At 41.9% G+C, this 18,259-nt stretch overlaps 2 protein-coding genes across 7 annotated transcripts in view; one reads left to right on the top strand and one right to left on the bottom strand.

Annotated features, from left to right (window-relative positions):
- Nucleotides 1–1,537: 1,537 nt before the first annotated feature.
- Nucleotides 1,538–7,705, top strand: pdgfrl (platelet-derived growth factor receptor-like). The gene is made up of 6 exons (XM_020595577.1): nt 1,538–2,058; nt 2,724–2,985; nt 3,066–3,217; nt 3,795–4,088; nt 4,618–4,754; nt 6,180–7,705. The coding sequence occupies exons 1-6, from the start codon at nt 2,004–2,006 to the stop codon at nt 6,366–6,368; spliced, it is 1,089 nt and encodes a 362-aa protein (XP_020451233.1). The 5' UTR covers nt 1,538–2,003; the 3' UTR covers nt 6,369–7,705.
- The window catches only part of mtus1a (microtubule associated tumor suppressor 1a), a 32,888-nt gene continuing 22,037 nt past the window's right edge, over nt 7,409–18,259 (bottom strand). For 5 of the 6 annotated variants that reach the window (XM_020595574.1, XM_020595572.1, XM_020595570.1 and 2 more), the window contains 8 exons: nt 14,391–14,457; nt 11,928–12,142; nt 11,569–11,674; nt 11,284–11,357; nt 11,076–11,171; nt 10,261–10,377; nt 10,065–10,162; nt 7,409–8,637 (listed from right to left, as the gene is read on the bottom strand). In XM_020595574.1, the coding sequence (XP_020451230.1) occupies nt 8,334–8,637; nt 10,065–10,162; nt 10,261–10,377; nt 11,076–11,171; nt 11,284–11,357; nt 11,569–11,674; nt 11,928–12,142; nt 14,391–14,457 (1,077 nt within the window). In that variant the 3' untranslated portion in view covers nt 7,409–8,333. Of the gene's footprint in view, nt 8,638–10,064; nt 10,163–10,260; nt 10,378–11,075; nt 11,172–11,283; nt 11,358–11,568; nt 11,675–11,927; nt 12,143–14,390; nt 14,458–15,144; nt 15,352–18,259 lie in introns of those variants that run through there. The other variant, XM_020595575.1, reaches the window with a different exon arrangement.

Below are 18,259 nucleotides of genomic sequence, written 5' to 3'. Positions count from 1 at the left end.
AACACACCCCTTTCAACTAATTGCCCAATTGCACAGCCTTAAGAGTGTGCATATCATGAATGCTGGGTCTTGTTTGCTTTCTGAGAATCTACTGCACCTACTGGTAACTTGTTTGCCATGTAGCAATAAAAAATATACTAAAAACCTGAATTATTCTGGTTAGTCACATTGTACTGCTATTATTTTGAACAATACTGTACATAGTTTGAAGCAGTCAGTGAAAGGCTGCAGCGAAACTTTTCTGTTTCACGTTTTCTCTGTTACATTTTAGGCAGGTTTGTATAGAAGAGTTTTTAAATGTAAAGTTTTTCTGTGCTATCCATTTAATGATTCAGAATATTATTGGATTTTGATACGCGAGTTGCGTACAGTATTGTAAACCATGTTAGTTTGTGGGGAGCACTTGCTGGTCTCTGACACAAGAGTACAACGCTGAAAACGGACCAACGGTTGGATAAAGATGTCATTGACTAGTCAACCTGTATTTTAGGACTACTTTATTTCACATGCATGTGTGTAAAACCAATATCTATACAAAAAGATCATAGACACATTTAGACCAATGTACATTATGTCATAGTTTTATAGGCAATCTGCATGTCATGACAACTCAGTTTATACATGATGAATATACAAGTCCTGTAGGTGTTAGGTACCAAACCATATCTGTCTTAACTGTCCTTGTTGTGGCTTTATTCAGCACAGGATAACATTTTATCTTTACTCGGGTGTGTTATATCTATGAACACTTACAAATCTGAATATTTAGATTATTTCATACAGAGCTCAACTCAGTGTTTGTAGTTTCTTTTTTCATTCTATCAGATGATGATATTTTGATACAGGTCCATGTTGTTAATATACCCTACATGAAATTGTGCTCACTTTGCCTCATAACAAGTACAAAAAAAGTTAAGTACTATATATCAAAAGGTTGGTCTTAACACATAATTGAGATGAGATGGTGAAATGGGCATTTTTTTATGTTCAGTGTTGCTTCATAACCAGTTTGAAGAGACATTTTGTGCCCAACTGCATGAAGATTCAGATCTTACATTCTTTGGACTAGTAGAAGCCACCAGCGTCTTTCTCATACTGAGCTGTAAGAGTCTGTGAGTGGGAAGTAGAAATGTTTGCTGTCGAATCTTTCACCTGTACTGCCAGTGTTTTACAGCATCTTATGTGGAGAAATCCTGCACTTTGCAAAATGTCACATACTGATGGTGTTGGTAACCGATTGCTAAGGTTGGTCGAGGTGTGCGGTGCAGTGGTCTAAGGAAATGTGAATCTAATTCAGTCTCTGCAGGAGTGAGATGGGTGTTCTGCTTGACTGAACCTGATGTAGTCACTTGCTACCAATTGCACAGACAAAAACAATTGTATTTTCCAGTGTGTTTAATGTTTCAAGTTTTCTCTGCCCACCTTAAGGAGGTTGTTTTCTGTCCTGATTGTCTGTTACTTGGAAGAATACTTCAAAAACTGTTTCAAAACATGACAAAATGCCTTTTGTGTTATTTCTTTAGTAATTAATTAATTAAAGGATGATTTACAAGTGGCAGAAAACTGCTGCTTCCATGTACTCACAGGTTGCAAAGATGGCCACATCCCCATTAAGTGATGTCAATTAGTTACTTTTCTGATGATTATACCTTAAGAGAAAACATTGACATTGATGTTGTTCAGGGGGAAAAATTAAACTCAGTTTATATATGGTGTGTAAAGAGTGAAAATTATGAACCTATGCGATTTGCAGTCAGACTCAGCAGGGGGCGCCAGAGTACATGTTTCTGCTCCTCGGGTCTGAGGAGGGAAAGTAAACAGACTCGGGAGTTATTTTCCTTTTTCCTCTGAGTCTGTGACGAGGATGGAGCTGGAAATCTAAGCAGGGCAACTGGAGCCTGCAGAGTTCCAGCCAAACTCCGAGCCTGACCTCCTTTCACACTGAGCCCTTCACCAAACCAGCGTGATCTCTTCAGCTTTGCACAGCAGTCGCCCCTCTCACCATGAAGCTCTGGGTTGTGCTCAGCCTGGCATTGCTCTGGGTAGAGTTCCATAGTGGTGAGTACATCTCTGCATCTCTCACGGATTTATTAATGGAGGGGAAAATACTGTTAATTTCATCATGAGAGCATGGAGTGTAAACTGGAAGTAGTGGGAGGATCACAGTAGATATATCTACTGAGGTTGTACCAATACTGTGAGGGCTAGAATGGGAAGTTCATTCACAAATGACAAACGCTTTGTTCATCAGTCATTTTGTCTGTCCTCAGGCTTCACTGTCACAAATCTTCAACATTTGAATCTGAGCTTTTAAGTTGTAAATGTCTGCCGAAGAAAGTGGTGTGAGGTTTTTGCAAAGTGTATCTGCAAACCAACTAAAACCAGCTGGGACATGCAACAGGCGTTTCTAATTAACTCTCATTAATGCTGCACTGAAGGATAGGACGGCAGAACTGAAGGTCTACACTGCAGAATAATGAGTTTTCCTCTTGGTTTGTGTTCTGTGTCCACTGAGAAAAGGAGAGCGGTCTGCTGAAGGAGGTTCTGGACCAGTAACAAAGATTCTCCACTTCCTGTTCAACTGCTGTCACAGCTGGAGGAAACGCACTAAGAATCTAGCCTGACCCTCTGCTGTTTCTGCCAGTAACAGAACACTTGGTGAAATATCAGTTAACCCAATTATTTTTCTTCCCTGTCTTCTCGTTGTGCGTCTGCGCGCCCAGGTGCCTGCCAACAGCTAAAGCGTAAAAAAGATGTCACCAGACCAGCGGGGAAACGGGTAAACATACGAGGCCCCAAAGTGAAGGATGGTGGAGGGAAACGCCAGTCCCCACTGATCCGGGTCTTAGAAAAGGGTCGCTTTCTTCACCTGGGCCCGAGCACAGTTCTCTCTCCTGGGATGGACTTGGAGCTGCGCTGCAAAGGCAGCAACATCGGATGGTCGTACCCGACCTACCTGGACACCTACAACGACTCACGCCTCAGGTGCTGCCAGGAGCCACAAGCTGTCACGTTACACTCTGATGTGATTGTGACGTCTTATATTTTTGTTTTCCTGTCTCAAGCATCAGGCAGAGTGACAAGTTCAGTCAGCTGATCCTGACGTCACCCTCTGCTGCTGACACGGGGTCCTACAGCTGCTGGGTGATCGTGTGTGATGGCACGGAGTGCACGAAGGACCATGAGCGCTTATACGCCTCCTACGTTTATTTCACAGGTGAATAGGACACCAACAGCAGCACAGTGCACGTTCTGCTGTCGGTGTTTCACTTTTATATTTTTAGGTCCCACAATGCTCACAAAACCGTAAACCCTGTTTTGGTACCAAATTGGAAATTGTAACTACATTGGATTCAATCAGCATTTCAGCTTTCAAGACCATATTAGTTCAAAGCAAGTTGTGGTGTAAACATTTCATGGCACTGAGATTGAGATGATCAAGAAGCAGGAAACTGTGGAGAATATTTGTCATTAACATGAAAAACTGTAAAGATAGAGCATGCAGTCAAACTAATCAGTAGCTTTCATCTTAATCAAAGTATGACTGCCTTCAGTCAGTCCAGTCCAGGGTTTCAGGTCAGAATTTGTGTCCAAATTCTTCTTACTGCTGCGTCAGTGGCCTTTCCACAGGAAAGAGCACAAAACCTCTGATCAGCCTGCTGACAGGTTGATCTGTCTTTATTTTGGTGTCTTGTGTGAACATTGCACCAGTGTAATAGAGGGGGAAAACCACCTGTGGATCCTATTTTCAGTTTAAAAACTGTTACACAGCTCACATCTTTTCCTCTGACCAGACAAAGGCAACCTCTTCGTGCCCTCTGCCATCCACTTTGAGATCGTGTACCTGCGCCCAGACAGACCTGCAGTGGTGCCCTGTCGTGTGACCGACCCACAGGCCGAGGTGTCCCTGCACAGAGAGGTCCCTCCAGAGGAGCTCACGGCCAACACCACCCTGCTGACCTATGACCCCACCAAGGGGTTTGTCCTGCAGAAACCCAGCCCAGACCATCAGGGGGTTTTCTACTGCAAGGCTGCGACAAAGGGTACCCCTCAGATCTCCACGAAGTACCAGCTGCTCTATGTGGAAGGTAGGTATGCAGCAAACACAACACGCGTACATAAACTGGGTAAAATGAAATCGACACAACATATGGTGGTACTGCTTTCCTGTGCCTTTAACGGTCAAACACAACCATACAGGTTTGTCACCTTAATGAACAAAAGTGCCAAGAACCACAGTTCAGAGGTTGTTTTTTTTTCAAGTCATGGACCAAGAGCAGGTTTCTTTGCTTCGTTGTATTTGAGCTGTCAGAAGCCTCCTCACACTCCTGAGCTTGGTTTATGTGAACAGTAGGCACTTGAAATGGAAACACTGTTGATGCTTCATAAGGAAAGAGGACGAGAGGTGAATTTACAACATGGAAACTCTTGGTCAAATTAAGCTGCCATGGCATGTTTGACTGGCACATGGAGAGAAAGAGACCGATGGTTCACTCTTTAAATATAAGCCTACAGAAATGAACGTGAACTGCTCAGGTGCATTTGAACTGGTAGGCTTTGCAACATAAAAAGGATATAAATGTAGAAAATCACTGTTCGCCTTTCTCCCGATGACAGTTCCTAATGGGCCACCCTTTGTGAGTCTGGAAGCATCTTCGACCTCTGTGAGAGGAGGTGACAATGTGAACGTAACCTGTACAGTGCTGGGGGAGCCAGAGGTGGATGTGAACTTTACCTGGTCTTATCCTGGTCAGGTAAGAGGCTCAAACCTGGTTCAGCCATAAATCTGTGTCAGCTGAGATCAGTGAAATTGTCCCAGCAGAAAATATTTTGTAACAAGGAGTAATTAAGCAAAACTTATACACCATGGACAAAAAAAAAGCAATCTAATGCATGACGCAATAAATGAAGGTATTTAACATACTGTATCTGACAGGGAACCTTTGGCAGTGGTTAATCAATTAATGCAGTAACAAATAAAGCTGTTTATACATTGACCAATAGAATATTATGCTGTTAAAAATAATTAAATTAGGAAAGTGTATCAAAGACTTAATTGATCTTTAAATATAGCAATTAATCCCAGATTAATTTTTAAATAAGGAAGAAATTTTGTATTTGCAAAATATTTTTAAAAGGCATTTCAATTTTATTATTCCTTAGTAATAGTGAGATGTTGTGCAAAAAGTTGCATTTAGGTATTTTGAAGATCTTATTTTTAAATTAAAGACAAATTAAGACACTTGATATTTTATAATCATTTAAATATACATGCAAGAGTTAAAAAAAAAAATCCTCACTGGCTACTTTATACAACTGTACAGGTGTATGTACTTCTGTGCAACACTTCCACCTTAACATCTGTTTATGAAGCTCAAAATGTTATTGGTGAAATTGTTCTTTAGGCTAAAGAACGTCCTTTTATAATACTCTGAGCAAATGTTGTGCAGTCAAACAGTTACAAGAAGGAAAGCTATGTCCGGTATTTTTCCATCAATGTATAAATCAATTATATCAATTATTGAGATCATAGTTAAAGGTAGTGTTGTACTGGACTACATTATATTTAGAGGTGTATTTTTATCCCCAGCTACATACATGAGGGTCAGAATATTAGGGGCACCGCTGAATGTAATGTAGTCCAGTACACCACCACCTTTAACTATGTCAGTAATAAATATATAACTGAATTTATATATTTGACAATTTCATACACTGATGTTAAGGCAGAAGTGTTGCATTGAAGTGTATACACCTGCACATGTGTACCTGAAAGTGGCCAGTGAGTATGTATAATTTTCTTGGTGGCACTCAGCCTCCACGCACCATCCTGTATGCTGTTTAAATGTAACCTCGGTGAATATGCACTGAAGGTTTCAAACGTTCATAGCACTTCTCTGTATGTTGCATATTGGACTGATCGGCTCCAGGCTAACTTGTGACATCACAAAATCATTTTGTATGTACATTGTTTAAGCTGTGAATACAGGAACTTTTTCCCCTTAAACAGGTGGATCTGAATCATTTTGCACAGTGAAGGTCAAACTTTCAACTGAATAATACACATTATTGAACAGAGGGGTCTTTAAACTTGTTTTCCTAAACACTGTCTTCCCTGATTGTCACCAACAATCACATAATGGTACAGCATTAAGTTGTGTTTTTGTTCTACTGTGCAGAACTACCGCCCTGTTCACATCCAGACTTCCTGGAGGCTGGTGAACAGAGGCACGGGCCACACCACACGAGTCTCCCAAAGCGTCTTGACTGTAGAGGACATGGAGACAATCGACTTTGGAAACTACATCTGTAAAGCCAAAAACCTTAACGGCCAGACCATCGTGGCGGTCACCGTCATCTCCAAATAGCCGTGACACCATAACTGTGTTAGTCATTTGGAAGGAGTGTGTTGATAAGTAACACCAAACAGTGAGACTGGATAAAACCAAAATGTATATACATAAAATGGATGTATATTTAGACTGCTGATTGTACTTAAAATAAAGCTTTGCTGTGTACTTGGCTAATGGTTCACTTTGACCTTAAAAGGCTTCAAATGAGAGCAACACTGAAGGGCAGGACCACTCCATGACACTCAGAACAGGATTCATTTTGCAGCCTACACACAACTCAACCAGTCTCCAGAAATCAAAGAGTTATAACTTGTATGGCTTTTCTTCCAGGTTTTCCTCAAATGTATTAAACATTGATGGAAACATTTGACCAGAGAAAAGCCAAAACCGTTTCATCACATGCTTTATGAGATACCCCACAGGAGTCTCAGTCTGCCAGACAGTGAGCAGTCACTTGCTTATGAAATAGATGCTCTTTTTTTATGTTGCATCTGGAGATAAATTTTTGGTATTGGTCAAATATGTTGAGCCTCATTATGATAAGAGGGGACACCAAACCAGTGTTGGATTGAACACCTAGCTAAATGTCAGTTACCCCCAACGCTATGCATTTAAATCAAGTTAAAGAATGATGCAGGGAGAGAGCCACAGCCATCAGACTTGCTCTTGTTTTGAAGCATGTCCTGAGAAGGAGAAACTGGTTTCAAGCTGAACCATGTGCCAGGCTGACATCCTAATGTGCTCCGTATGTGGAATGTGAGCTGCAGGCCAAGAACTTGTTTTGGTCCAATGCAACACACAGTTTCCACTGTGCTGAATGCTGCTTGCTAGGTGATTTGAACTATTTTAGCTTTGGATCTTAATGTTTGTGGTTCAGAAGGACATTCAGCTCAGACAACAGGCCGACGAATGTCAATCCACTGATTCTATGGAAGTAAAACCTGCTGCGGGGGCGTTGTCTTGTTCCATGAAAAACTGTTCCTGTAATATTCTACTTTACAGAAATAGCTTCACCTACAGTGAATACAGCAACTTGTTGAAACTTTGACCTCAACTATTTTAGTACAAGACTTTATTAATTGCATATTTCAAACAGGGTCAACACATCAGAAATAAACTCCACAGAACACTCAGACATTTGCCAGATGCACCATCTCACATTCACAAAAAAAGCGACTTCTGGTTCAACTCTTTGCAAAGACCCCAACTTTAAAGCTACGTTAGGAAGAAGGTTCAGTAAGGGGTGACTGACGAGACTCCAAGATGAACAAAGGTTCAGATCGGTCCCTTGGTCAAACAAACTAACAAATGTGAAAACCAAAATGCTTGAGGCCACAGATGACAGTATATAATAAAAAAAAAAAAAGTCAACGATGTCGACCTAAACTCTAAAAAAAAAATCCCAAAATTTGAAAAAGAAACTTGTTGTAGGCAGGAGAACAGCCTGCGTATGAGAATGAATGTTTGTCTTAGAGGCCTGTACAGCACTGTAGCCAGTTAACTAGCCACGGGATGCTACTAATATGACTGCCATCACTCCTACAGTTAGCTGGGAGAAAGGGTCCAGGAAGCAAGTCCAATGTTTTGTATGCATTTATAATAAAGATGCATCCTGAGGAGGGACAGTGTCATCTGTATTTGTAGCTATTCATATTTTCAAGGCTTGTGTGCTGAGCTGCAAGACGAGCCTCAGGCAACCACAAGCAAATAAGTGTTTTATTACACAAGTCCTGAGATTTCCTTTCTGTCCCATCCATAGTATCAGATGTGAAAGGTAAAGAACAATGTGGCCTTTAAGTTCTGCTGAGTAGCAATTTTTTTTTTCTTTAACAGTCTGTAGCATCTCAGAGTTCATCCAATCCTTCAGGAGCCAAGGGCAGGCTATTGAGTTGCTAAGCAAACATGAAACAAACATGGCTCCATCTTCCAGACTGATAACTCAAAGCAGCAGTTGTCCTTCCTGGAAGCAGGGGCACATTGTTATCTAGGTGAGGCAGGAGAGCTGGAGAACATGCCGGAGCTGCGAGGTGACTGAAAGCTGAAGGTGTGGGAGTGAGAGGTGGTAAGGGGTGAGGAGGTGAAGGTGTGGGAGGGGGAAAGGGGTGGAAAGGTAAAGGTGCTGGAGTGTGAGGGGGAGGAGGCAGGGGACACCTTGCGAGGGCTACTCAGGTCTCCGTTATGGAGCTTCCACAGCAGCTCCTCGTTCTCCATGGACAAACGCTTGTTCACCTTGGACTCCTTCTGGAGGGACTCCTGCAGCATAGCCTGCTCTGTGGACAGCTGTCTGTAATGCATCAACACAGCATGTTAGAGGTTATCTGGAGCAGAAATACTGACTAGAGGAAAATTAAACTAGTCAGCTGAGGCACTACAGCTACCTGACTTAGTTTGGTGTCACACCACCTTAAGAAAATCAGCCATTCTGAATAAATACAATACATAACTAAATTATAGATGTTGTCTTGAAATACATGAAGGATAAAACTGGAAATATTCAAATCACCCTAATGAACAATACATTAATCTGTCTCTGAATGCTTTCAGGGTTCCTGTTAAATACTTCAAAAATAAAAAAAAAAGCAATATTTCCTAAAACAGCTGGTTATTGTACTTTATAGTAACCAACTCAAACAAAAGTAATAGATTTGATTCTGTTTCAGATGTGGATTAATACAAATTTGGACAAATGAGTATTTATGGTAGCAGACTTATTTGGGATTCAGTCATAATAAGCTGCAGTGTCCATGTTCATCATAATGACAGAACATGTTAACGTACCACACAGGTACAGTGGATGTGTAACGTTTTAGGACAACAATGGAGCTCTAGGCAGAACCAGTGTGAGCGAGCGGATTTTGGACAGAGTGCAGAACAACTTTAAAAAGGAGGGCGCGTCACCCTATGTCACGCTTCAACTTCACTCTGGTACCGCTCACACCATGAGCCAGAAGCACGCACAATCGCGACCCAGAATGCATTTGTCTTGCACAGTCATCCAACACTTTTCAGTCAAAAAACTGGCTGTTGCGATCTCAGTAATGGAGTTCCCAAAGAGCTGCACTGTATATTTATATTTAAGTAGGTCCATTGATTTGTTGAATTTTACATGTTATATTCCTGGTTACACAGGCCTAACGAATTTGAAATCAATTCCATTTTGGAAAAAAACAAACAAACAAAAAAAAACAATGGTTCTTTTGCTTTTTGGGATGCAAGGCTACGGTTTAAGATAAAAGTGAAATACATGCAGATTTGTTCCCCTCTTTGGAGTGAGTGGATACAATCTGAGCAATAATGAGCAGTGACCAGGTGCGAGTTTGAGTTGGGGAGCGGAGTGGGCGAACAGCTCCACGAGCGAGGAGAGGAATGTCTCACCGCTCCACTCTGCTCATTTGCTCTGGCTTTAAGACATAGAGGCTTTGGCTAATCAGTCACATCAAATCATGGTTGACTGTGGTCTTTCCATGGGATTTGTTCACAGTAAGAAAAATAGAAACTTGCCAAACATAACCTTAAAAACAAAAACTTGGTTTTCCACTCCTTTTCTCAGCTGTCAGACTGAAGCTTGGCAACCTTCTCAAACTAAAGTTTACAACACCCATTCTGTGATGGGTTCAGAGAGACTGATCTTAGATCTTAGATGCTTCAAAGTATGGTTTCACTTATTTCATATGAATGAAGGAAACAAAGGAACAGTGGGTAAACCTGTACCTAGACAAAGCAGCATGTCTTTCCATGCGGGCTTTGAGGTCTTCATTCTCCTGCTGGACCTTCTTAAGACTGTCATCCAACTTCACATTCTTCTCTGTCTGCAAGACAAAAAAACAAAACGCATGATCAAGTGATATGCCTGTACCAGTGCTTGTCTTGCTGCCCACCAATCACTTTCATCTACTCTAGGTCTCACCAGTTTGTCTACCTCCATCAGCTTTTTATCCTGCTGGTGGAGCTGTTTGTTTTTGATATCCAGCACCACTTTGAGGCTGTCTAGCTCCTGCTCCAGATACAGGGTGTGGGAGTCCTTCTGCAGGGAAAAATACAGTAAGTGGTGCCAAAATGTTCAGGCAGTGTTAAGGTGTCAAAATCAGCACATAAATACAGCAAGCCTTAAAAATGTCATGTGGCTATAAACCCATTAACACACAATGGGTGCCATGCATCATTTACATAATACTCACTGACCTGGGCTCAAACTGTGGATGTTTAAGCACCATACACAATGACATAAAAATGACAAGCAAATGTGCTCTGCATGAAGGTAGTGTTTGACTGTTCCTCATCTTTTAACTACACAAGGTCAATATGCATCTCTGTGGCAGGGTATTGTGAGCTACTTATCTTGATTACTGTGCCAGAGTAGAAGGCCATGTGCATGTGGCAGCCACTTAATACTGATGAGTAGCGGCAGTGTCACCGTACAACAGCACTCTGGGAAAATTAAAACCTACATTCTTAGGGGGTTGGGGTGGGTGTCGCCAACACAGAGATGTCAGAGTTTAACCCACTCCTGTTCACAATGTTTTTTATATGCATCTTCTTAAAGAATGCCAAGTGTTCAATTGACCTAACAGAAAATGATGGTCAGTTAGAAACTAAGTCTTTCAATAAAACACTGATTTTTTTTCTTTCAGTTTCCCATCTTTTATGCTCAGGGGCAAACACTGGAGTCAAGAGATGTTCAAAAGGGGATCTCTGCTGTAATAAGCACACAGGTAGGTGTACCTGACTCTTTTCAACCAGCTCTTTCCTCTTGTTCTCCTCTGCTTTTAGCTTCTCAATTAGGGCACTGTTCTCCAGAGACAGCTCTTGAATCTGTGCCTGTGAATGCACATAGCACAACAAAGCCACTCAAAGTTATTTTAACACTAGTTTATGAAAATCAATAGTTACTCTCATGTGACTGCATGAAAAGATAAAATGTTATGCTTACAGACAGAGCAGCTTCTGCATCTTTCAAAGTTTTGTCCAAACACTGTAGCTCCTGATTGTGGACCTGCCTGAGCTCTGAAAGGTTTATAGGTATTGTGTGAGATGTGTTTCAGAAATCTCAAACTGAACAAAAGTCATGGTTCATCAATTTCACATTATGATGTAATAAAATGTTTTTATATTGCAGATGCATTAGTTAACCGAGTTAGAATAATCAAAAGTTAAACACTTTCATCGAGTCAGAGAATCAATGTTTCAGCAGCTGGGTTCAGTATCGTTCACTGACCTTCCAGTGATGCTTCATACTGCTGTTTAACACACTGCAGCTCTTCCTCATGGCTGTTCTGCAATTCCAGCTTCATGGCTTCATGATTGGCTTTAAGCTCACTCACCTTCAGAAACAGAACACAAGATATAATTACAACCGCGTCAGGTATTAGGCAGCGACAAAGTGTCAAACAAGCTGACATTTAAAACTAGGAATGTGCACATTCACAAGACTGGGCCACACGGATGTACAGACAACCCCAAAACATAATGCCTCCAGCCATGGCTATCACTGAGGCATTAAAAGTAGCATCTAGACTGCTTTCCAAATAATTTAAACAGTACAAAATCACAATGAAGGGTGGTGTAGAGATGAACCTGCTGTTGCATGAAAGTTTTGCACTTGTCAGCTTCCTGCTGGTAGTTGAGATTGATCTTGTGCCACTCATCCTGGTAGAAGGCCTGCAGCCTCTGTTCCAGCTCAGCCAGGTCCTTCTGGTGCTGCACCTGCAGTTTCTGCAGTACATCCTCCAGAGAAACACGCAACTCCTCCTTCTCCTTCTCCAGGCGCTCAGAGAAATTGACTGAGCAAACTGGGAATAAAGAGTATTTTGTTGTGGTGAAAAGGTGACAGAACATCTGCATAATGTTTAGTGACTGTATGCAGCTATGTTGACTAATATTCATTTAAAAAAAGGATAGAAAGTGTATTAGTAACTGCCTAATCTGATATGTCCACTGAGGAAGCTGTGTTTGGCAAAGTCCTCCCTAATGAACATGTGTGACACTCAATGCTCTCCAAAAAGAAATGGAAAAACTGACTTTCGGTGGAGGCGCCTCTTGCTTTTGACTGCTTATGACAACTAAACTGCTGTTATGTGTGGCCAGATGAATATACAGAAAGGTGACAGATAAAAAAAAAAACCCAAACATACAGTGTTGGGCCACCAGAACGGCTTCAGTGCAGCCTGGCATTGACTCTCCAAGTCTCTGAACTCATAGCATCTGATTCGTGTCATTTTCATGCTCCATTTATTCAGGTTTTTCTGTCACCTGTACATTAACAAGTCTCAGTTCTTTCACAATTTCTTGAAATTTGTAACATAGGTAATGATTTCTTAAGTCTGGCTTTCCTTCCCCCTTTCCACAGCTGGTAACTTGCCATTTTTCAGTTTGTGTAACTGATGACTTTTGCCTTGCAATCCAGGCTCAACATTTCTCAAGTGGTTCCATCACCATGTGTTTACATCTGCTCTGAAGTGGGTGACTGTCTAACCTACAGCATCTCCAGTTTAAGTGGCTGTGTACAAACACTGTTGATACTCTACAGCTGGCAGTGGACTTCAACTCACTAACAAAGCCACTAATAGTTTTATTGTGCACTACGTGCAACAAAAGTCTGCTGTATGCTTAGCAGGTGATTTTCACTCAAAGGTCTGGTCTCAGATACATGGTATGCCAATACATCCACCGCTATTTAGAACAAGAAGCTATATATAACTTCAATAGGAGGATGGAAAAAATACTCAATCCAGATGCTGCTCTGCAAACGTATGTGTGGCAGGTACATTTTTCTGGTTAGATATCATTCTGGATATAAATGAAGTCCCTGAGTCTCAGTTTCTGCACAGCTAAATACTGAACACTGCGCTCTGCATGACAATCCACCTTATGCAGTGTGGGTACAGCTCAAAGGGAGCCCAGCATTCTACATCAATGTTTATCAGAGACCTGGTCATACAAAGATTACTAGGATAAATCCATCCCACAGAAAGGACTCGTGGCTCATACATTATGGGGAAGAAAGATCCAGGTGATCTAAAGTTAGCTGCATTTTTGGTCCACCATCAGCAGGGTGATAGGGTTTGGAAGTGTCACATTAATGCAAATGGTAGAAAGAGCCCCCCCCGTATGTGCAATTTTACATGGGGTGTGTTTTTGTATCACTTTCAGTTGCAGCCCAAGTCTTAAATTTATTGGAGCTTGATCACCAGGGAAGCAGGCAGGGACACACAGAAGGAAATAAACTGTATCTAATTAGAAACTTATAAGAAGGGCTGTGTCCAAACATTGTTTATTACAGGTGTGCATGTGCCTGTAGGTGTGAACCTTTTCAGTGTGACAGCAATGGGGCTTGGACATAAAATATGGTCACTGTCCCTAAGCTTTCATAAGGCCTTCTGTGTGGGGTCAGAGACCAGACTTCCACTCTACTCAGCAACAAACACGTACACCTTGTCAAATATCTGATTATTACAGACATTTCCCCACTGTGGGATCAATAAAGTACCTACTCTTATCAGTGGAGAACAAAGCAAATAACTGGACGAATAACAGGGAATATCTATGTGATGGGTTAAAAACAAACAAGAACAGGGCTTAATAATATTTAACAATTTTGACCGATCAGATCTATCAAATAAGAAAAGTTCACCCATAGCAGCACAAGCCACTTCAAGGTACAGTGCTGATATTCTACTGTGATGAGCATTTTATTAGCATTAATGAAGATCACGTTTTCGATCGATTACATTAAATGACATAACTGTAGTTAAATTCAATGTGGTGTGCCTTAGATTTCAACATGAAACCACAGATGACTAAGATCAATAAATCCATCAGATTGCAGCAAAAAAGTGACTCAAGCAACCAACTAAACAACATGGGAGAGATGCAGTATACTGTTTTCACTATCTATAGAAACATCTGAATGATTCAAAGGTTAAAAACATATTAGAATGATGTACTAAAAGCAAATCCTGCACCAGGTGTGTGTGTGTGTGTATATTGGTGATAACCACTGTGAACACAGCTAATGTGAGAGCTGGTGACAGAACTTACCCAGCTCTCCTTGAAGGTTGACCAGCTCCTGAGAAAGCTCCCTGCACTGCCTTGTTTCTTCATCTCGCTGCAGAGAACAACATAAACAGTCATGCACATGGTCAGGACAACATCAATAAAGATTTTTCTTTGAAGAGGAGGGATCTTCATTTTAGCACAGCACCAAGCTTAAATCATCAGAGGAAATATCACATTATACATTTGAAGAGTTATTCACTATGAGATAGAAGGCTCTGACAGGGTAATACCCTGTTTCAATACTAGGATATTTGATGTTTGACTGGCAAAAGCAAATGCACTTGAGAGCAGGAGGAAATAAAGAAAAAAAAGCATTAGCATGGATAAGGGTCGGAGGGGGGTTAGAAGAAACGTCACATTCACTTCATGCTTTCAGTCCTACCATATGCCTCTGTTTACTTCTCCTTTTCTGACTCAGTCTTGCAGTAAGGAGGAGGCTGCATTGTAGCTGCAGCACTCCTCTAGACTTCAAACAGACACATAGATGAGCCAAATACTGTTTACCTCTCATCCACTACCCTTCTCTTACTAGGCTAATTCATAATCAACAATCTGACACACTACAACACTCAGCCTGCATTATTCAGTTAACACAGGAGAAAATAGCCAAGTAAGATGAGCCAAACATCATGTCACTGATCAGTTTACATTAACAAAAACATTCCACCCTGTCCTTTTTTACCCCAGATCTGCATCTATTCCTCACTGCAGAGAAGAACAGTGTAGAAACAGTTACCCTCTGTGCTGCGCAGGGAGCACTAAGGCACGCTCTGCTGTCAGAACAGCCCATGATCCAGCCTCAGGCTGGGGTGCTGGAGTCCCCCCCCCCCACCAGCTATGGAGACCCAGTACTCCAGGACAAACAGTGGTCCGGGTGGACGCACCACCTCCACACACTTCCACACAGAGTGCTCCGACTACATCTGAGGCAGGACTGTAAAAGCCGCTTCACTGGCTGTGGCGAGTGGCTAGAGTGCATTACCGTATTCCACCTAATAAAACAAAAAGGGGCAGGCTACAGTGTGCATAAGACCAGCCTTCTCACCAGTGAGACGAGGTCACTTAAAACAGCAGTAAAACATAAATTCGACACAGCTGTCTGACATCAGGCTGATGAAGCAGGACTCCTGCTGTGCAGTGACCTTCCCCAGGGGATACATGGAGAGGCTTCATTACCCCCTACCCCACCACTCATCCCAAACCTACATTAAATCATTCCCTGACCCTTCCGAACGACCGTCTGACAATCTCTACTACAGACTCCATGGGTACAATCTGTCCATTACAAAATGATACAATTCTGGGATCCAAATTCTAGCTTCTGTGCCAGCAAGATTAATGACAGTCACACCTATCTATGAAAAGTATACATCACTTGTTTACTTCCAACTGTGTTAGCTGGTAATTATTTTTCAGACAGCCTCTGAAGTAGTCAAAAAAAAAGTTCCTCTTAATTAAAAATAACTGGATAAAAATCTGTCACTGATGCTGAACTGTATAATAAACAGTATCACAAAACTGGGATTTTGTTTGGCTTCCACAATTTGACTGAGCATGATAATGACATGTTCCATCAAATCAACTACTCCCTTTCACAGGTAAACTGATCAGTCTCACACTTGTTTTGAGCATGCATCGTCTCTGACAAACACTTCTGGCTCCAGTCAATAAGAAAATATTCATTTATATCTGGTGAATGAGTCCAGCAAACAAAATATTGGTAGTCTGGAAGTTTCTATTAATGGAAGTGTGTATTGTTAGTACACTAGTAACCTTTGCTCACATCATGAAAAGAATTACCACTATGCAGCCCTGTATGAAAAATTTAATGTATAAAACCATTAGGATTATAAATATACTTGACACTGCAGATGCACAGTGGATTGGGCAGCAGTCGAAGGCAGGGGCCCCGACGACCCGATCTCTGGACACGGAGACTAGCCCTGGGGACATGGAATGTCACCTCGCTGGTGGGGAAGGAGCCCGAGCTTGTGCAGGAGGTTGAGAGGTACCGGCTAGATATAGTCGGGCTCACCTCCACGCACAGCTTGGGCTCTGGAACTTTACTCCTCGAGAGAGGCTGGACTCTCTACTACTCTGGAGTTGCCCGCGGTGAGAGGCGGCAGGCTGGTGTGGGCTAGCTCATAGCTCCCCGGCTTAGCCGCCATGTGTTGGAGTTTACCCCGGTGAATGAGAGGGGCGCTTCCCTGCGCCTTCGGGGCGGGGACAGGTTGTTCTACTGGGGGACTTCAACGCCCACGTGGGCAGCGACAGTGACACCTGGAGGGGCGTGATTGGGAGGAACGGCCCCCCCGATCTGAACCCGAGTGGTGTTTTGTTATTGGACTTCTGTGATAGCCACAGTTTGTCCATAACAAACACCATGAGTCCTTTCGAGCATGGTTGGCCTGTGTAAAGGGAATTATGTCCACACTGGTAGAGTCAAAAACCCCTAGTTTTTCTAGAGTTAATTATCATGAAATAATTTGGTGAACTAGGTTTACATCAAGTACAAGCTAAATGAAGTGCAACAGTTTGCTCTGCTACTCTAAAGCAGAGATGAAGAGCAGGCTGCAGAGGTCACTTTGTACCTCCACCCCTTTAGTGTTTATTTTTCTTTTTTTTTTCCTCTTGAGACTTGTCTTCAAGATGAAGACCTATAAATAGATATTTTAAAAAATGGTGGGACTCAAAAGAAACCAACACTGATTTTTGGTAGGAGACAGGATCTTATGTCAAAATCACTCTGCACTGAGCCAACCCATCTGATCCTGCTCACCCTTAGCAAGCTCTTCTACTTCTCTATTTTCCCTTACACACCGTTCAGTGCTTTGCTGGTGCTGCAGATATCAATGAGCATATAGGTTGAAAGAGATATCAATCTCCCAAAGTGCTTGTGGTCTCAAAGGCAACACTGTGTTGTGCTCTTGCAAAGTCCAGTCAACATCTGTGGACAACTTTGTCTTAAAGCTAGAATCAGGAAAACACAGGCTGTTACTGGGCAAACTCACTGTAAATTATCATAGCGGCTACACAATGAAAAAGGCTCTACTGTTTCTAGATTCTTGATGGGAGTGGGAGTTAAATTAGTTCCTATTTAGAGTACTGTCAGTAGTCTTAGATAGCAGATGTAGTAGAATCATATTTGTTAATATTTTTCATTCACAGGCCCTGAAATATTAGCATAATCTAAGCTTATTCTCAAGCTATTCATTGACAAATGTGTTTGTTTTTTTTTGTTGTTGTTTTTTGGCCTAAATTCTGTAGCTTCTCCAAATAGCAAAGTGTAAACCATTCCTTTCTCCTCAAACCACAGCATGAAAAAAAATTACTAAAAGAGCAGGCACTGTTTCCATTTCTTTTTCTCCCATCTCTTCCTCTTCCATTTCATTATGACATGTTATGGGTCACTGCAGTATTGCTACACTGAGCTGCCAACAAGCATATAATTTTCCATTAAGATCCCACTCAGTGGTTGCAGTGGCATTATTGGCAGAAGGAGCAGAGAGAGAACAATGGATCTAAATGACGGCTCTGTCATAAAGACACTTGTGGAAAGTATCCTATACTGTAGAGCTGTAATAGACTCAAGTCTTTTTGAATAACAGGCAGAGAATGGGGCAGTTGCTCAGTCACGATGCCAGGTTAACTCAGACATTATGGACTGCAGGAGATTTGGTTTTGAACTGAGGAAAAACGCAATGCACTTTCGAGAATGGAAAATAGGCGGATCGGTGCAGCTTCTGCAGTAATGCGGTCGATGTACCGGTCCGTCGTGGTGAAGAAGGAGCTGAGCTGTAAGGTGAAGCTCTCGATTTACTGGTCAATCTATATTCCGACTCTCACTTATA

Source organism: Monopterus albus, unplaced genomic scaffold (assembly GCF_001952655.1).
Source record: "Monopterus albus unplaced genomic scaffold, M_albus_1.0 scaffold27.1, whole genome shotgun sequence".
Classification (NCBI taxonomy): Eukaryota; Metazoa; Chordata; class Actinopteri; order Synbranchiformes; family Synbranchidae; genus Monopterus; species Monopterus albus.
Note: the sequence above shows the minus strand (reverse complement) of the source record. Positions and strands in the feature narration are given on the sequence as shown.

Coding starts and splice junctions, on each gene's coding strand:
- pdgfrl (XM_020595577.1), top strand. CDS start 2,004: ATGAAGCTCTGGGTTGTGCTCAGCCTGGCATTGCTCTGGGTAGAGTTC. Junction 4,089..4,617: donor CCAGCTGCTCTATGTGGAAG/GTAGGTATGCAG, acceptor TCCCGATGACAG/TTCCTAATGGGCCACCCTTT. Junction 4,755..6,179: donor CCTGGTCTTATCCTGGTCAG/GTAAGAGGCTCA, acceptor TCTACTGTGCAG/AACTACCGCCCTGTTCACAT.